This window comes from Carcharhinus amblyrhynchos, chromosome 9 (assembly GCF_965287045.1).
Source record: "Carcharhinus amblyrhynchos chromosome 9, sCarAmb.v2.hapA, whole genome shotgun sequence".
Classification (NCBI taxonomy): domain Eukaryota; kingdom Metazoa; phylum Chordata; class Chondrichthyes; order Carcharhiniformes; family Carcharhinidae; genus Carcharhinus; species Carcharhinus amblyrhynchos.
This window is the reverse complement of record NC_137332.1, coordinates 379,932-398,526: the sequence shown is the minus strand read 5'-3', so window position 1 is coordinate 398,526 and position 18,595 is coordinate 379,932. Positions and strand designations below refer to the sequence as shown.

Below are 18,595 nucleotides of genomic sequence, written 5' to 3'. Positions count from 1 at the left end.
GGGAGAGATACAAAAGGGTCCAGAGGCAGATTTTTTTTTTTACACAGAGGGTGGTGAGTGTCTGAAGCAGAGATAGAACATAGAACATTCCAGCGCAGTACAGGCCCTTCAGCCCTCGATGTTGCGCCGACCAGTGGAACCAATCTAATGACCCTCTAACCTAAACTATTCCAGTGTTATCCATATGCCTATCCACTAACCATTTGAATGCCCTTAAAGTTGGCGAGTCCACAACTGCTGCAGGCAGGGAATTCCACACCCTTACTACCCTCTGAGTAAAGAACCTACCTCTGACATCCGTCCTATAACTACCACCCCTTAATTTAAAGCTATGTCCCCTCGTGTTAGCCATCACCATCCGAGGAAAAAGGCTCTCACTGTCCACCCTATCCAATCCTTTGATCATCTTGTATGCCTCAATCAGGTCACCTCGTAACCTTCTTCTCTCCAATGAAAATAACCTCAAGTCCCTCAGCCTTCCCTCAGAAGACCTTCCCACCATACCAGGCAACATCCTGGTAAACCTCCTCTGCACCCTTTCCAATGCCTCCACATCTTTCTTATAATGCAGCGACCAGAACTGTACGCAATACTCCAAGTGCGGCCGCACCAGAGTTTTGTACAGTTGTAACATGACCTCACGGCTCCGAAATTCAATCCCTCTACCAATAAAAGCTAACACACCGTACGCCTTCTTAACAACCTTATCAACCTGGGTGCCAACTTTCAGGGATCAATGCACACGCACCCCGAGATCTCTCTGCTCGTCAACACTACTAAGAGTCCTTCCATTAGCCCTATATTCTGTACTCCTGTTACTCTTACCAAAGTGAATCACCTCACACTTTTCCGTATTAAACTCCATCTGTCACCTCTCAGCCCAGCTCTGCAGCTTATCTATGTCCCTCTGCAAACTGTAACATCCATCCTCACTGTCTACAACTCCTCCAACTTTGGTGTCGTCAGCAAATTTACTAATCCATCCTTCTACACCCTCATCAAGGTCATTTATAAAAATGACAAACAGCAGTGGCCCCAAAACAGATCCTTGAGGTACACCACTTGTAACTGAACTCCAGGTTGAATATTTCCCATCAACCACCACCCTCTGTCTTCTATCAGCTAGCCAATTCCTGATCCAAACTGCTAAATCACCCTCAATCCCATGCATCTGCATTTTCTGCAGTAGCCTACCATGGGGAACCTTATCAAACGCTTTGCTAAAATCCATATGCACCACATCAACTGCCTTACCCTTATCCACCTCTTTGGTCACCTTTTCAAAAAAGTCGATAAGGTTTGTGAGGCACGACCTACCCTTCACAAAACCGTGTTGACTATCCCTAATCAATTTATTTCCCTCCAGATGATTATAAATCCTATCTCTTATAATTCTTTCCAAAACTTTGCCCACAACAGAAATAAGGCTCACTGGTCTATAATTCCCAGGGTGGTCTCTACTCCCCTTCTTGAACAAGGGGACATTTGCTATCTTCCAGTCTTCCGGCACTATACCTGTAGCCAATGACGACATGAAGATCAAAGCCAAAAGGTCTGCAATCTCCTCCCTAGCCTCCCAGAGAATCCTAGGGTAAATCCCATCCGGCCCAGGGGACTTATCTATTTTCATACTCTCAAGAATTGCTAACGCCTCCTCCTTATGTACCTCAATCCCATCTAGTCTACTATCTGGTATCGCAGTATTCTCCTCGACTACATTGACTTTTTCCTGTGTGAATACTGTCAAAAAATACTCATTTAGTGCCTCTCCTATCTCTTCAGTCTCCACACACAACTTCCCACTGCTGTCTCTGACTGGCCCTAATCTTGCCCTAACCAATCTTTTATTCTTGACATACCTGTAGAAAGCTTTAGGATTTTCCTTGATCGTATCCACCAAAGTCTTCTCATGTCCTCTTCTAGCTCTTCTTAGCTCTCTCTTTAACTCCTTCCTGGCTAATTTATAACTCTCCAGTGCCCTAACTGAGCCTTCATGTCTCATTTCTACATAAGCCTCCTTCTTCCTCTTCACCAGAGATTCAACTTCCTTAGTACACCACGGTTCCCTCGCTCGAGCACTTCCTCCCTGCCTGACAGGTACATATTTATCAAGGACTCGCAGTAGCTGCTCCTTGAATAAGCTCCACATTTCAGATGTTCCCAGCCCCTGCAATTTCCTACTCCACCCTATGTATCCTAAATTGACCACAATCCCACCCAGGGGCCCTACCCCCATATCCCTACATACTTACCTGCTAATCTGTCTAACCTATGCATCTCAGGACACTAAGGGGTAATTTTAGTATAGCCAATCAACCAAACCCGCACATCTTTGGACTGTGGGAGGAAACTGGATCACCTGGAGGAAACCCACGCATACATGAGGAGAACATGCAAACTCCACACAGTGACCTGAGCCAGGAATTGAACCCAGGTCCCTGGAACTGTGAAGCAGCAGTGTTAACCACTGTGCTACCGTGCCACCTCAGTCCTCTGGAACCCTCCCCGACTCCAGTGATTCCTGAAAGATCACCACCAATGTCTCCACCACTTCTTCAGTCTCCAATTCATAGGTGACAGCTCAGCCTTTAACACCATTATTTCAACAAGACTCATCACACGGGGCTTGGCTCCATCCACTGCAACTGGATCCCAGACTTCCAATCCCACAGATCAAAGTCAGTAAGGATAACTGGTGCTCCACAAGGCTGTGTCCTCAACCCCTTACTATTCTCTTTATACACCTTTGACTGTGTGGCCAAATTCCCCTCCAACTCGAATTTCAAGTTTGCTGATGACACCACTGTTATTGAAAAGGGTTCTTCGAGACAGGATTTACTCCCAATATGAAAATAAGTGGACATATTAGTGAGAGGCAACATGGTTTTGTTAAGAGGAGGTCATGTCCCAGTAACTTGATGAGTTTTTCAACAAAGTGATGAAGATGATTGATGAGGGTAGGGCAGTGGACGTTGTCTAAATGGATTTCAGTAAGGCCTTTGACAAAGTCCCTCATGGCAGACTGGTACAGAAGGTGAAGTCGTATGTGATCAAAGATGAGCTGCCAAGATGCGTATAGAATTGGCTTAATCATTGAAGAACGAGGGTAGCAGTGGGTGTGTTTCTGAATGAAGGGCTGTGGCAAGTGGCACTCCTCAGGGATCAGTGTTGGGACCTTTGCTGTTGTAATATATATATAAATGATTTGGAGGAAAATGTAATTGGTTTGACTTGTAAGTTTGTGGATGACACAAAGATTGGTGGATTTGCAGACAGCAATAAGGGCCATCAGAGGATACAGAAGGATATAGATCGGTTGGAGACTTGGGTGGAGAGATGGCAGATTGAGTTTAATCTGGACAAATGGACAAGGGTGGCACGTAGCACAGTGGTTAGCACTGCTGCTTAACAGCTCCAGGGTCCTGGGTTTGATTCCCAGCTCAGGTCACTGTCTGTGTGGAGTTTGCACGTTGTCCCCGTGTACACGTGGGTTTCCTCCGGGTGCTCCGGTTTCCTTCCACAGTCCAAAGATTGCGGGTTAGGTTGATTGGCCATGCTAAAAAAAATTCTCCCTTAGTGGCCTGGATGTGTAGGTTAGAGGGATTAGCAGGTAGATGTGTAGGGATAGGACCTGGGTGGGATTGTGGCTGAAGGGCCTGTTTCTGCCCTGTAGGGTTCTATGTTCTAAATGTGAGGAAATGCATTTTGGAAAGTCTAATACAATGAGGAATATACAGCAAATGGCAGAACCCTTAAGAGTATTGATAGGCAGAGGGATCTGGGTGTACAGGTACACAGGTCACTGAAAGTGGCAATGCAGGTGGAGAAGGTAGTCAAGAAGGCATACGGCATGCTTGCCTTCATCGGCTGGGTTATCGAGCTTACAAATTGGCAAGTCATGATGCAGCTTTATACAAGCTTAGTTAGGTCGCACTTGGAATATAGAGTTCAATACTGGTCGCCACACTACCAGAAGGATGTGGAAACTTTGGAGAGGGTACAAAAAAGATTTACCAGGATGTTGCCTGGTATGGAGGGCACTAGCTATGGGGAGAGGTTGGAGAAACTTGGTTTGTTCTCACTGGAACAATGGAGGTTGAGGGGAGACTTGATAGAAGGCTACAAAATTATGAGGGGCGTGGACAGAGTGGATAGTCAGAAGCTTTTTTCCAGAGTGGAAGAGTCAATTATTTGGGGGCACAGATGTAAGGTGTGAGGGGCAAGGTTTAAAGGAGATGTACGAAGCCAGTTTTTTTTTTACACAGAAGGTGGTCAAGCCTGGAACTCGCTGCCGGGGGAGGTACGATAGTGAGTTTTAAGGGGCCCCTGAACAAATACATGATTAGGATGGAAATAGAGGGATATGGTCCCCGGAAGGGTAGGGTGTTTTAGTTCAGTCGGACAGCATGTCGTGCAGGCTTGGAGGGCCAAACGGCCTGTTCCTGTGCTGTAATTTTCTTTGTTCTTTTGTTCTAGAAATTGGGAAGTTATGTTGCAGGATGTTGGTGAGGCCACACCTGGAGTATTGTGTTCAGTTTTGATCACTTTGCTATAGAAATGATGTTATTAAACTGGAGAAAGTGCAGAAGGGATTTACAAGGACGTTCCCAGGATTCAAGGAACTGAGTTATAGGAAAGATTGGACAGGCTAGGACTTTTTCCTTTGGAGCATAGGAAAGTGAAATGTGATCTTTAGAGGTGTTTAAGATTGGAAAAGGCATGGATAGGATGAATGCATTCAGTCTTTTTCCCAGAGTTGGGGAATCGAGAACTACAGGGCATCGGTTTCAGTTAAGAGAGGAAAGAATTAATGAGGAGCAACTTTTTTGCACAGAGGGTGATACGTATGTGGAATGAACTGCCGGAGGAAGTGGTTCAGGCAGGGACATGGATAACATTTAAAAAGCATTTGGACAGATACATGGGTAGAACATAGAACATAGGACATTACAGCGCAGAACAGGCCCTTCGGCCCACGATGTTGCGCCGACCAGTTAAAAAAACAATGACCCACTAACCTAAACCAATCCCTTTTCGTCCATAAACCTATCCACGGATCTCTTAAACGCCCCCAAACTAGGCGCATTTACAACTGCAGCAGGCAGGGCATTCCAATCTCTCACCACCCTCTGGGTAAAGAACCTACCCCTGACATCCGTCCTATAACTATCCCCCCTTAATTTAAAGCCATGCCCCCTCGTGCTAGCTTTCTCCATCCGAGGAAAAAGGCTATCACTATCCACCCTATCTAAACCTCTAATCATCTTATATGTTTCAATAAGATCCCCTCTTAGCCGCCTTCTTTCTGGCGAAAACAACCCCAAATCCCTCAGTCTCTCCTCATAGGACCTCCCCTCCATACCAGGCAACATCCAGGTAAACCTCCTCTGCACCCTCTCCAAAGCCTCCACATCCTTCCTGTAATGGGTAGAACATAGAACATAGAACATTACAGCGCAGAACAGGCCCTTCGGCCCACGATGTTGCGCCGACCAGTTAAAAAACAATGACCCTCTAACCTAAACCAATCCCTTCTCGTCCATAAACCTATCCACGGATCTCTTAAACGCCCCCAAACTAGGCGCATTTACAACTGCAGCAGGCAGGGCATTCCAATCCCTCACCACCCTCTGGGTAAAGAACCTACCCCTGACATCCGTCCTATAACTACCACCCCTTAATTTAAAGCCATGCCCCCTCGTGCTAGCTTTCTCCATCCGAGGAAAAAGGCTATCACTATCCACCCTATCTAAACCTCTAATCATCTTATATGTTTCAATAAGATCCCCTCTTAGCTGCCTTCTTTCTAGCGAAAACAACCCCAAATCCCTCAGCCTCTCCTCATAGGACCTCCCCTCCATACCAGGCAACATCCTGGTAAACCTCCTCTGCACCCTCTCCAAAGCCTCCACATCCTTCCTGTAATGTGGGGACCAGAACTGCACACAATACTCCAAGTGCGGCCGCACCAGAGTTGTGTACAGTTGCAACATGATGCTGCGACTCCTAAATTCAATCCCCCTACCAATAAACGCCAAGACACCGTATGCCTTCTTAACAACCTTATCTACTTGACTCCCAACTTTCAGGGATCTATGTACACATACACCTAGATCCCTCTGCTCATCCACACTATTCAAAGTCCTCCCATTAGCCCTATACTCGACACATCTGTTATTCCTACCAAAGTGAATTACCTCACATTTCTCCGCATTAAACTCCATCCGCCACCTCTCGGCCCAGCTCTGCAACCTGTCTAAGTCTCCCTGCAAACTATGACACCCTTCATCACTATCTACCACACCTCCGACTTTGGTGTCATCAGCAAACTTACTAATCCACCCAACTATACCCTCATCCAGATCATTAATAAAAATTACAAACAGCAGTGGCCCCAAAACAGATCCCTGAGGCACACCACTCGAAACCGAACTCCATGATGAATATTTACCATCAACCACCACCCTCTGTCTCCTATCCGCTAGCCAATTCCTGATCCAATTCCCTAGATCACCCCCAATCCCATACATCTGCATTTTCTGCAGAAGCCTACCATGGTGAACCTTATCAAACGCCTTACTAAAATCCATATACACCACATCCACTGCCTTACCCCCATCCACCTCTTTGGTCACTTTCTCAAAAAACTCAATAAGGTTAGTAAGGCACGACCTACCCGCCACAAAACCATGCTGACTATCTCCAATCAATTCTTTACTCTCCAAATAACTATAAATCCTATCCCGAATAATTTTTTCTAAAACCTTGCCCACAACAGAAGTGAGACTCACCGGTCTATAATTCCCGGGGAAGTCTCTGTTCCCCTTCTTAAACAATGGGACAACATTCGCTAACCTCCAATCTTCCGGTACTATACCAGAGGCCAACGACGACCTGAAGATCAGAGCCAGAGGCTCTGCAATCACTTCTCTTGCCTCCCAGAGAATCCTGGGGTAAATCCCATCCGGACCAGGGGACTTATCTATTTTCAGACCCTCCAGAATATCTAGCACATCCTCCTTATCAACTGCAACACTGTCAATTCTACTCCCCTGCAATCCAGTGTCCTCCTCAGCTATATCCATGTCCCCTTGCGTGAACACCAAAGAGAAATATTGGTTCAATGCCTCTCCAATCTCCTCCGGTTCCACACATAACTTCCCTCTGCTGTCTATAACTGGCCCTAATCTTGCCCTAACCAACCTTCTGTTCTTGACATACCTATAGAACGCCTTAGGATTCTCCTTAACCCTATGAGCCAAAGTCTTCTCATGTCCTCTTTTAGCCCTTCTTAGCTCACTCTTCAACTCCCTCCTAGCCAATCTAAAGTTTTCTAGTGCACTTCCCAAGCCCTCATGTCTCATCCGAACATAAGCCTCCTTTTTCCTCTTAACCAACGAACAAAACTTTTTTGGTGCACCACGGTTCCCTAGCCCTACCAATTCCTCCTTGCCTGACAGGGACATACCTATCACGGACTCGCAATAGCTGCTCCTTGAAAAAACTCCACATTTTGGACGTTCCCAGTCCCTGTAATCTCCTAGTCCAACCTATGCTTCCTAATTCTCTCCTAATAGCCTCATAATTACCCTTCCCCCAGCTAAAACTACTGACCCGAGGTTCATGCCTATCCCTTTCCATCACTAAGGTGAACGTAACCGAATTGTGGTCATCCCATTCATCATCTTATATGTCTCAGTGAGATCTCCCCTCATTCTTCTAAACTCTAACGAGTACAAGCCTAGTTTATTCAGCCTCTCCTCATAGCTCAACCCCCTCAACTCCGGCATATTGCAGAAGGTCAGGGGACATGGAGTTGGGGGTAGGGTGTTAGCGTGGATAGAGGATTGGTTGTCAAATAGGAGGCAGAGAGTGGGGGTCAATGGGTGCTATTCGGATTGGCGGATGGTGACTAGTGGGGTGCCCCAGGGGTCGGTGCTGGGGCCTCAGCTATTTACCATTTATATAGATGATCTGGAGGAGGGAACCGAGTGCAGGGTGTCGAAATTTGCTGATGACACCAAGATTGGGGGAACGGCAAATTGTGCGGAGGGTGTGGAGAGTCTGCAGAAGGATCTAGATAGGCTGGGCGAATGGGCCAGGAAATGGCAAATGGAATTTAATGTTGGCAAGTGTGAGGTGGTCCACTTTGGTAGGAAGAATGGTAGGAAGGACTATTACTTACGTGGCGAAAAACTGCAGCAGGCGACGGTGCAGAGGGACCTCGGGGTCCTTGTGCATGAATCGCAAAAACCCAGCTTGCAGGTGCAGCAGGTGGTCAGGAAGGCGAATGGGATGCTGGCCTTCATAGCGAGGGGGATTGAATATAAAAGTAGGGAGGTCTTGCTGCAGCTGTATAGGGCATTGGTGAGGCTGCAGCTGGAGTACTGTGTGCAGTTTTGGGCGCCGCACCTGCGCAAGGATATTTTGGCCCTGGAGGGAGTGCAGAGGAGGTTTACTAGGCTGATACCGGAGTTGAGGGGATTGAGCTATGAGGAGAGGCTGAATAAACTAGGCTTGTACTCGTTAGAGTTTAGAAGAATGAGGGGAGATCTCATTGAGACGTATAAGATGATGAATGGGATGGATAGGATAGAGATGGAGAGACTCTTCCCGCTCAAAAAAGACAGTAGGACTAGGGGGCACAGCCTCAAGATAAAGGGGAGGCGGTTTAGAACGGAGTTGAGGAGGAACTTCTTCACTCAAAGGGTGGTGAATCTCTGGAATTCTCTGCCCGTTGAAGTGGTGGAGGCTGCCTCGCTAAATATTTTTAAGAAGCGGGTTGATGGGTTTTTGATAAGAGAAGGGATTAAGGGTTATGGGGAGAGGGCGGGAAAGTGGAACTGAGCCACAACAGATCAGCCATGATCTTATTGAATGGCGGGGCAGGCTCGAAGGGCTAGATGGCCTACTCCTGCTCCTATTTCTTATGTTCTTATGTTATCAGCCTAGTAAACCTCCTCTGCACTCCCTCCAAGGCCAAAATATCCTTGCAAAAGTGCGGCGACCAAAACTGCACACAGTACTCCAGCTGCGGCCTCACCAATGCCCTATACAGCTGCAGCAAGACCTCCCTACTTTTATATTCCATCCCCCTCGCTATGAAGGCCAGCATCCCATTCGCCTTCCTGACCACCTGCTGCACCTGCAAGCTGGGTTTTCTTGAACAGCAGGTTAGGTGTAAAGATTCGCATTCTAATCAGTAATCTGTAAACTGTCTGTGCTTTATATGCTCTGTCTGAGGCCAGAACTCTCCATTCACCTGACGAAGAGACTAACCCGAAAGTTAGTGAGTTTACTATCGAATAAATCAGTTGGACTGAAACCTGTTGTCAGACTTTTTACTGTGTTTACCCCAGTCCAACACGGGCATCTCCACATCATCCCGACCCAATCCCAGCTCCGCCTTTCTGTCTAATCTCAGGAATTCTCCAGCGGGGATGGGCTAGTATATCTGGGATGGGCGGACAGGCCGTATCTCCCCGCCCTGAATTCCACATTTCCTGAGCCGCCCACAGCCGCTCCCAGCCCCACATCCCGGACTCGGAGCCCGCACCGGCCCGACACAAACCCGGAGCCGCTCCCGGACCCCGGACCCCGGCCCAGCCCACAGCCAGACCCGGCCTCTCCCAGCCCGGAGCCAGCCGAGACCCCGGAGCCGCTCGCAGCGCCCGGCCCGCAGCCCGCAGCCCGCAGCCCCTTCCCGGAGCCGCTCGCAGCGCCCGGCCCGCAGCCCCTTCCCGGAGCCGCTCGCAGAGCCCGGCCCACAGCCCCTTCCCGGAGCCGCTCGCAGAGCCCGGCCCGCAGCCCACAGCCCCTTCCCGGAGCCGCTCGCAGAGCCCGGCCCGCAGCCCACTTCCCCCAAAGCCGACACCCGGCCGCTCTCCCGGAGCCGCTCCCGATGCGGTGCGCTCAGTGCCAGGGAGCCGAGCCCGAGGCCGAGGCCGAGGCGGAGCGCCGCTATTCGCAGCTCTTCTCCCAGCTGGATGTGAACCGGGACGGGTGCGTGGATGTGTCCGAGCTCCGGGCGGCGCTGCAGGCCCGAGGCCTCAAACTACAGCCCGAGGCTCAGGAGGTGAGGGGGGGGGGGGGGGGAGAGGCGGGACTGGGGGGGGGGAGTGGGGGGGGTGGGTTGGGGGTGGTGAGGTGGGGGTTGGGGGGGGGAAGAGGCGGGCCTGGTGGGGGGGGATGGAGGTGGGGCCTGGGGGGGTGGGGTTGGGGCAGTGGTGGGGGGGAGCGGTGCCTGGGGGGTGGGGTTGGGCGGTGGTGGGGGTTGGGGGGCGCGGGTTGTGAGTCTGAGTGGCGCCGGTTGAATTTCCTGATCTTTAATGGTTTTGGGTCCTGGTGCTTGTGGTTGAGTTGATGCTGGTTGGACAGAATAACAACAGACTGGGGCGGGGGCATCAAAACTGAAACAGGAGGAGGCCATTCAGCCCCTCAAGCCTGTTCCACCGTTCATTACCATCTCGGTTGATCATCAAATTCAATATCCTGATCCCCTTCAGCTAAATCTAACTTCTTCCTGAAATCAGATGTTTTGGCATCAGCTACTCCCTGTAGTGATGAATTCCACAGGTTCACCACCTTCTGGGTGAAGAAATTTAACATACAAAACATAGAGAAACTACAGGAGTCTTAGCTGTGTTGAAGAGCAGAAGGATCTTGGGGTCCGGGTCCACAGGACTCTTAAATCGGCCTCGCAGGTGGAGGATGTGGTCAAGAAGGCGTATGGTGTACTGGCCTTCATTAACCGAGGGACTGAGTTTAGGAGTCGGGAGGTAATGCTGCAACTTTATAAGACCCTTGTCAGGCCTCATTTGGAGTACTGTGCGCAGTTCTGGTCGCCTCACTATAGGAAGGACGTAGAAGCTATTGAAAGGGTACAGAGGAGATTTACAAGGATGTTGCCTGGATTGGGAGGCATGCCTTATGAAGTTAGGTTGAGGGAGCTGGGACTCTTTTCCCTGGGGAGACGAAGGTTGAGAGGTGACCTGATAGAAGTTTATAAAATATTGAGAGGAATAGATAGGGTGGATTCTCAGAGGCTATTTCCCCGGGTTGAAATGGTCGCTACGAGAGGACACAGATTTAAGGTGCGGGGAGGCAAGTACAGAAGTGATGTTAGGGGTAAGTTTTTCACTCAGAGGGTGGTGAGTGAATGGAATCGGCTGCCGTCAGTGGTGGTGGAGGCGAACTCGCTGGGGTCTTTTAAAAGACTTCTGGATGAGTATATGGGATTTAATGGGATTGGGGGTTATAGATAGGTCTATAGATTGGTAGGTGTTGATGTGATCGGCGCAACTCGTGGGCCGAAGGGCCTGTTTGTGCTGTAGTGTTCTATGTTCTATGTACAGCGGAGCGGAGAAGCTACGACATATTCTCCGGAGTCTTCAACATATCATTGATGAAGATTCATCACTACAGGGAGTAGCTGATGCCAAAACATCTGATTTCAGGAAGAAGTTAGATTTAGCTGAAGGGGATCAGGATATTGAATTTGATGATCAACCGGGATGGTAATGAACGGTGGAACAGGCTTGAGGGGCTGAATGGCCGCCTCCTGTTTCAGTTTTGATGCTATTCAGCCCACAAAGTTGTGTCGAACATGTCCCTACCTTAGAGATTACTAGGCTTACCTATAATCCTCTATCTTACTAAGTTCAATGTACTTATCTAAAAGCCTCTTAAAAGACCCTATCGAATCTGCCTCCACCACCGTTGCCGGCCGCCGATTCCACGCACCCCCCCAACCCTCTGAGTGAAAAACTTACAGCTGACGTCTCCTCTGTACCTACTCCCCAGCACCTTAAACTTGTGTCCTCTTGTGGCAACCATTTCAGCCCTGGAAAAAGCCTCTGACTATCCATTCGATCAATATCTCAGCATCTTATACATCTCTATTAGGTCACTCCTTGTCCTTTGTCTCTCCAAGGAGAAAAGGCCAAGCTCCCTCTACCTATCCTCATAAGGTATGCTCCCCAATCCAAGCAACATCCTTGTAAATCTCCTTTGTACCCTTCCTATGGCTTCCACATCCTTCCTATAATGAGGTGACCAGAACTGAGAACAATACTCCAAGTGGGGTCTGACCAGAGTCCGATATAGCTGCAACATTAAGTGGAACTGAGACACGACAGATCAGCCATGATCTTATTGAATGGCGGGGCAGGCTCGAAGGGCTAGATGGCCTACTCCTGCTCCTATTTCTTATGTTCGACTCCTAGACTCAATTCCTCGATTGATGGTTTCTCCTCATCTCTGTCCTAAATGGTCTATCCGAATATCAGACTGTGACCCCTGATTCTGGACTCCCCACCCATCAGGACCGTCCTTCCTGCATCGACCCTGGTCAGTTCTGTTAGAATTTTAAAAGTCTCCGTGAGATCCCCCTCATTCGTGAGTTCTGCACGACAACATTCCGATGAGATAGGGAAGTTTTGGTAGGTTACAGGAACCGTGGTGGGCGAAAGTTGTAATGAATCTAGTCAAAAAGGAAAGAAAAGCATACAAAAGGTTCAGGGAGCTAGGTAATGTTAAGGATCTAGAGGAGAATATGACTTGTAAGAAGAAACTTACGAAGGAAATTGGGAGAGCCAGAACGGGTCATGAGAAGGCCTTGGCAGGTAAGATTAAAGAAAACCCAAGGCGTTCTACAAGTATGTGAAGAGCAAAAGGATGCAATGTGAAGGAATAGGACTTATCAAATGTGACGGTGGGAAAGTTTGTCTAGAACCGGTAGAAATAGCAGAGGTGCTTAATGAAACATATAAGATGATTAGAGGTTTAGACAGGGTAGATAGTGATAGCCTTTTTCCCCGGATGGAGAAAGCTAGCACGAGGGGGCACGACTTTAAATTAAGGGGGGGTAGTTATAGGACTGATGTCAGGGGTAGGTTCTTTACCCAGAGGGTGGTGAGGGACTGGAATGCCCTGCCAGCTGCAGTTGTAAATGCGCCTAGTTTGGGGGCGTTTAAGAGATCTGTGGATAGGTTTATGGACGAAATGGGATTGGTTTAGATTAGTGGGTTAGTGTTTTTTTTTAAAAGCTGGTCGGCGCAACATCGTGGGCCGAAGGGCCTGTTCTGCGCTGTAATGTTCTATGTTCTATGTTCTAATACTTTACTTTAGTATTCACGGTGGATAAGGATCTTGGTCGTTGTAGTGCAGGCTTACGGCGGACTGAAAAGCTTGAGTATGTTGACATTAAGAAAGAGGATGAGTTGGAGCTTTTGAAAAGCATCAAGTTAGATACGTCACCAAGAACTGGATGGGATGTACCCCAGGTCACTGTGGGAGGCGAAGGAAGAGATTGCAGAGCTTCTGGCGATGATCTTTGCGTCATCGATGGAGACGGAAGAGGCTCTGGAGGATTAGAGGATTGCGGATGTGGTTCCTCTATTCAAGAAAGGAAGTAGAGATAACTCAGGAAATTATCAACCGGTGAGTCTAACCTCAGTGGTTGGTAAGTTGATGGAGAAGATCCTGAGAGACAGGATTTATGGACATTTGGAGAAGTTTAGTATGATCAAAAATAGTCAGCAAGGCTTTGTCAAAGGCAGATCGTGCCTTATGTGCCTGGTTGAGTTTTTTGAAGATGTGACTAAACACATTGACAAAGGAAGAGTGATAGATGTGGTTTACATGGACTTCAGCAAGGCGTTCGATAAGGTGCCCCATGAAAGGCTTATTGAGAAAGTGAGAGGGCATGGGATCCAAGGGGACATTGCTTTGTGGATCCAGAACTGGCTTGCCCACAAAAGGCAAAGTGTGGTTGTAGATGGGTCTTCTTCTACATGGAGGTCGGTCACCAGTGGAGTGCCCCAGGGATTTGGTCTGGGACCCTTGCTGTTTGTGATTTCTATAAAAGTGGAAGGATGGGTTAGTAAGTTTGCTGATGACACAAAGGTTGGAGGTGTTGTGGATAGTTTGGAGGGTTGTTAGACATTGCAGTGAGACATTGATAGGATGCAAGACTGGGCGAAGAAGTGGCAGGTGGACTTCAACCCGGATAAGTGTGTGGTGGTTCATTTTGGCAGGTCAAATGGGATGAAGGAATATAATATTATGGGTAAGACTCTTGGCAGTGTGGGGAGATAAGAAGGATCTTGGGGTCTGGGTTCATAGGACTCTCAAATCAACTTTGCAGGTAGAGGATGTGGTTAAGAAGGCGTATGGTGTACTGGCATTCATCAATCGAGGGATTGAGTTTAGGAGTCGGGAGATAATGCTGCAACTTTATAAGACCCTGATCAGACCCCAGTTGGAGTACTATGCTCAGTTCTGGTCGCCTCATTACAGGAAGGATGTGGAAGCCATTGAATGGGTGCAGAGGAGATTTGCAAGGATGTTGCCTGGATTGGGTGGCATGACTTATGAGGATAGGTTGAGAGCGCTCGGTCTTTTCTCCTTAGAGAGACGAAGGATGAGAGGTGACCTGATAGAGGTGTATAAGATGTTGAGAGATACTGATCAGGTGGATTCTCAGAGGCTTTTTCCCAGGGCTGAAGTGGTTGCCACAAGAGGACACAGGTTTAAGGTGCTGGGGAGCAGGTACAGAGGAGATGTCAGGGGTAAGTTTTTCACTCAGGGTGGTGGGTGAGTGGAATCGGCTGTCGGCGGTGGTGGATTCGATAGTCTTTTAAGAGACTTCTGGATGAGTACATGGGACTTAGTAAGGTAGAGGGTTATCGGTAAGCCTAGTAGGTAGAGATATGTTCGGTGCTGTAGTTTTTCTATGTTCATCTGGACTCCAGCAAAAACAATCCTAACCAACTCAATCTCTCCTGATATGTCAGCTCTGCCACCCCAGGAATCAGCCCGGTTAACCTTCACTACACTTCCTCTAGAGCAAGAACATCCTTCCTCAGAAAAGGAGACCAAAACTTCACAATATTCTAGGTGTGGCCTCACCAAGGCCCTGTATAATTGCAACAACGCATCCCTGCTCCTGTACTCAAAACCTGTCGCTATGAAGGCCAATATACCATTTGCCGCCTTTACCGCCTGCTGCACCACTTGTACAAGGACAGCTGGGTCTTGTTGCACATTCTCCTCTCTCAGTTTATAGCCAGATAGTAATTTGCCTCCCTGTTTTTGCTACCAAAGTGGATAGCCTCACATTTATCCACATTATACTGCATCTGCCATTCAGATGCCCATTCACTCAGCCTGTCCAAATCATACTGAAGGATCTTTGCATCTTCCTTGCAGCTCAGCTTTCCACTGAACTTTGTATCATCTGAAAATTTGGAAATATTACATAAAGTTGCCTCATCTAAACCATTAATATATATTGTGAATCTTAGCTCTGATCCTGGTGGGCCCCTAGTAGCCAGTGCCTGCCATTTAAAAAAAATCTGTTTATTCGTAATCTTTGTTTCCAGTCTGCCAAGCAGTTTTCTATCCATCTCGATACACTAAGCTGCAATCCCGTGAGCTTTAATTTCACATGCTAGTGTGGGATTTTATGAAAGCTTTCTGAAAGTCCAAATTAAGCATATCCACTGGCTTCCCTAATCAAGTCTACTGGTTACATCCTCAGAGAATTCCAGTAGATTTGTCAAACATGATTTACCTTTCTGACCTTGTCCGATTCTGCCATTGTTTTCCAAGTGCTCTGAAATGGACTCTGGAATTTTTTTCCACTACTGATATCAGACTGGTCTATAATTCTCTGTAACGGGGTTACATTAGCTACCCTCCAATCTGTAGGAAATGTTCCAGAATCTAGAGAATCTTGGAAGACGAGAGGACACAGGTTTAAGGTGCTGGGAAGCAAGTACAGAGGAGATGTTAGGGGAAAGTTTTTCACTCAGAGGGTGGTGAGTGAGTGGAATCGGCTGCCGTCAGTAGTGGTAGAAGCGAACTTGCTGGGGTCTTTTAAAAGACTTCTAGATGAGTATATGGGATCTAATGGCATTGGAAGTTACAGATAGTTCTATGGCTTGGTAGGTATAGATGTGATCGGCACAACTTGTGGGCCAAAGGGCCTGTTTGTGCTGTAGTGTTTTATGTTCTACATTTATGACCACCAACACATCCACCATTTCTAGGGGCACTTCCTTAAGTACGTTGGGATGTAGATTATCAGGACCTGGGGATTTATCAGTCTCCTACCCCAAGAAAATTCCCCAAACCATTTCTCTACTAACATGGATTGCCTTCAGTTTCCCTGTGTTCCCCAGCATTCATGAAATGTTACTTGTGTCCCCCTTTGTGAAGACAGAAGCAAAGTATATATTCAGTCGGTCAGCCATTTCTTTGTTCCCCGTTATAAATTTCTGTTTCTGACTGTAAGGGTCGTATGTTTGTCTTCACCATTCTTTTTCGCTTCACATACCAATAGAAACCATGATGGTCCCTTCTTATGTTCCCTGCAAGCTTATTCTCTTGGACTGAGCTCAGTGCCTGGTATTGGGCTGGGGCGGGTCAGTGTTGAGTAACAGGTGGGTCAGTGCCCAGCAATAGCCAGGGGAAGGCTCGGTGGCTGCCATTGTGTGGGGGTCAGTGGCTACAATTTGGAGTATCATTGTTTGGCATTTGGTAGTTTCAGTACCCAGGATTGAGTGGGGTCAGTGCCATGGTTGAATGGGGCTAGTGGTATGCTATGGATTGTGTGGGGTCAGTGCCCAGCAACAGGCTGGGCAGAGACAATGCTGCCTGGCAACACTGGGTCTTGGGCCCATCGAGTCTGCACTGACATGTGGGTCTGTGATAGGTATGTCCCTGTCAGGCAAGGAGGAATTGGTAGGGCTAGGGAACCGTGGTGCACGAAAAAAGTTGATTTGTTGGTTAGGAAGAAGAAAGAGGCTTATGTTCGGATGAGGCTTGAGGGCTCGGGTAGTGCAGTAGAAAGCTTTAGATTGGCTAGGAGGGAGTTGAAGAGGGAGTTAAGAAGGGCTAGAAGAGGGCATGAGATGACTTTGGCTGATAGGATTAAGGAGAATCCTAAGGCGTTCTATAGGTATGTCAAGAATAGAAGGTTGGTCAGGGCAAGATTAGGGCCAGTTACAGACAGTAGGGGGAAGTTGTGTGTGGAACCGGAAGAGATTGGAGAGGCATTGAACCATTATTTCTCTTCGGTGTTCACACAGGACGATATGAATGTAGCTGAGGAGGTCACTGGGGTGAAGGGGTGTAAAATAGAAAGTATTGTAGTTGATACAGAGGATGTGTTGGATATTCTAGAAGGGTTGAAAATAGATAAGTCCCCTGGTCCTGACGGGATTTACCCTAGGATTCTATGGGAGGCAAGAGAGGTGATTGCAGAGCCACTGGCTCTGATCTTCAGGTCGTCGTTGGTCTCTGGTATAGTACCGGATGATTGGAGGACAGCGAATGTTGTCCCATTGTTTAAGAAGGGGAGCAGAGACTTCCCTGGGAATTATAGACCAGTGAGTCTTACTTCTGTAGTGGGCAAGGTTTTAGAAAGAATTATTAGGGATAGGATTTATAGTTATTTGGAGAGTAATGAATTGATTAGAGATAGTCAGCATGGTTTTGTAGCGGGAAGGTCGTGCCTTACTAACCTTATTGAGTTCTTTGAGAAGGTGACCAAAGAGGTGGATAGGGGTAAGGCAGTAGATGTGGTATATATGGATTTTAGTAAGGCGTTTGATAAGGTTCACCATGGTATGCTTCTGCAGAAAATGCAGATGTATGGGATTGGTGGTAATTTAGGTACTTGGATCAGGAATTGGTTAGCAGATAGGAGACAGAGGGTGGTGGTTGATGGTAATTATTCATCATGGAGTTCGGTTACGAGTGGTGTGCCTCAGGGATCTGTTTTGGGGCCACTGCTGTTCGTAATCTTTATTAATGATCTGGATGAGGGTATAGTTGGGTGGATTAGTAAGTTTGCTGATGACACCAAAGTCGGAGGTGTGGTAGATTGTGAGGAAGGGTGTCGAAGTTTGCAGGGTGACTTGGACAGGTTGCAGAGCTGGGCCGCGAGGTGGCGGATGGAGTTTAATGCGGAGAAGTGTGAGGTAATCCATTTCGGTAGGAATAACAGATGTGTTGAGTATAGGGCTAACGGGAGGACTTTGAATAGTGTGGATGAACAGAGGGATCTAGGTGTATGTGTACATAGATCCCTGAAAGTTGGGAATCAAGTAGATAAGGTTGTTAAGAAGGCATACGGTGTCTTGGCGTTTATTGGTAGGGGGATTGAATTTAGGAGTCGCAGCGTCATGTTGCAACTGTACACAACTCTGGTGCGGCCGCACTTGGAGTACTGTGTGCAGTTCTGGTCCCCACATTACAGGAAGGATGTGGAGGCTTTGGAGAGGGTGCAGAGGAGGTTTACCAGGATGTTGCCTGGTATGCAGGGGAGGTCCTATGAGGAGAGACTGAGGGATTTGGGGTTGTTTTCACTGGAAAGAAGGCGGCTAAGAGGGGATCTTATAGAAACATATAAGATGATTAGAGGTTTAGATAGGGTGGATGGTGATAGCCTGTTTCCTCGGATGGAGAAATCTAGCACGAGGGGGCATGGCTTTAAATTAAGGGGGGGTAGTTATAGGACGGATGTCAGGGGCAGGTTCTTTACCCAGAGTGTGGCGAGGGACTGGAATGCCCTGCCTGCTGCAGTTGT

The 18,595-nt window shown here is 47.9% G+C and overlaps 1 protein-coding gene across 1 annotated transcript in view; it reads left to right on the top strand.

Annotated features, from left to right (window-relative positions):
• Positions 1 to 9,821: 9,821 nt before the first annotated feature.
• LOC145347543 (mitochondrial adenyl nucleotide antiporter SLC25A24-A-like) overlaps positions 9,822 to 18,595 on the top strand; it is a 64,326-nt gene continuing 55,552 nt past the window's right edge. Inside the window, exon 1 of the mRNA XM_080195066.1 lies at positions 9,822 to 10,075. Within this exon, the coding sequence (XP_080051192.1) occupies positions 9,902 to 10,075 (174 nt within the window). The 5' untranslated portion in view covers positions 9,822 to 9,901. The remainder of the gene's footprint in view (positions 10,076 to 18,595) is intronic.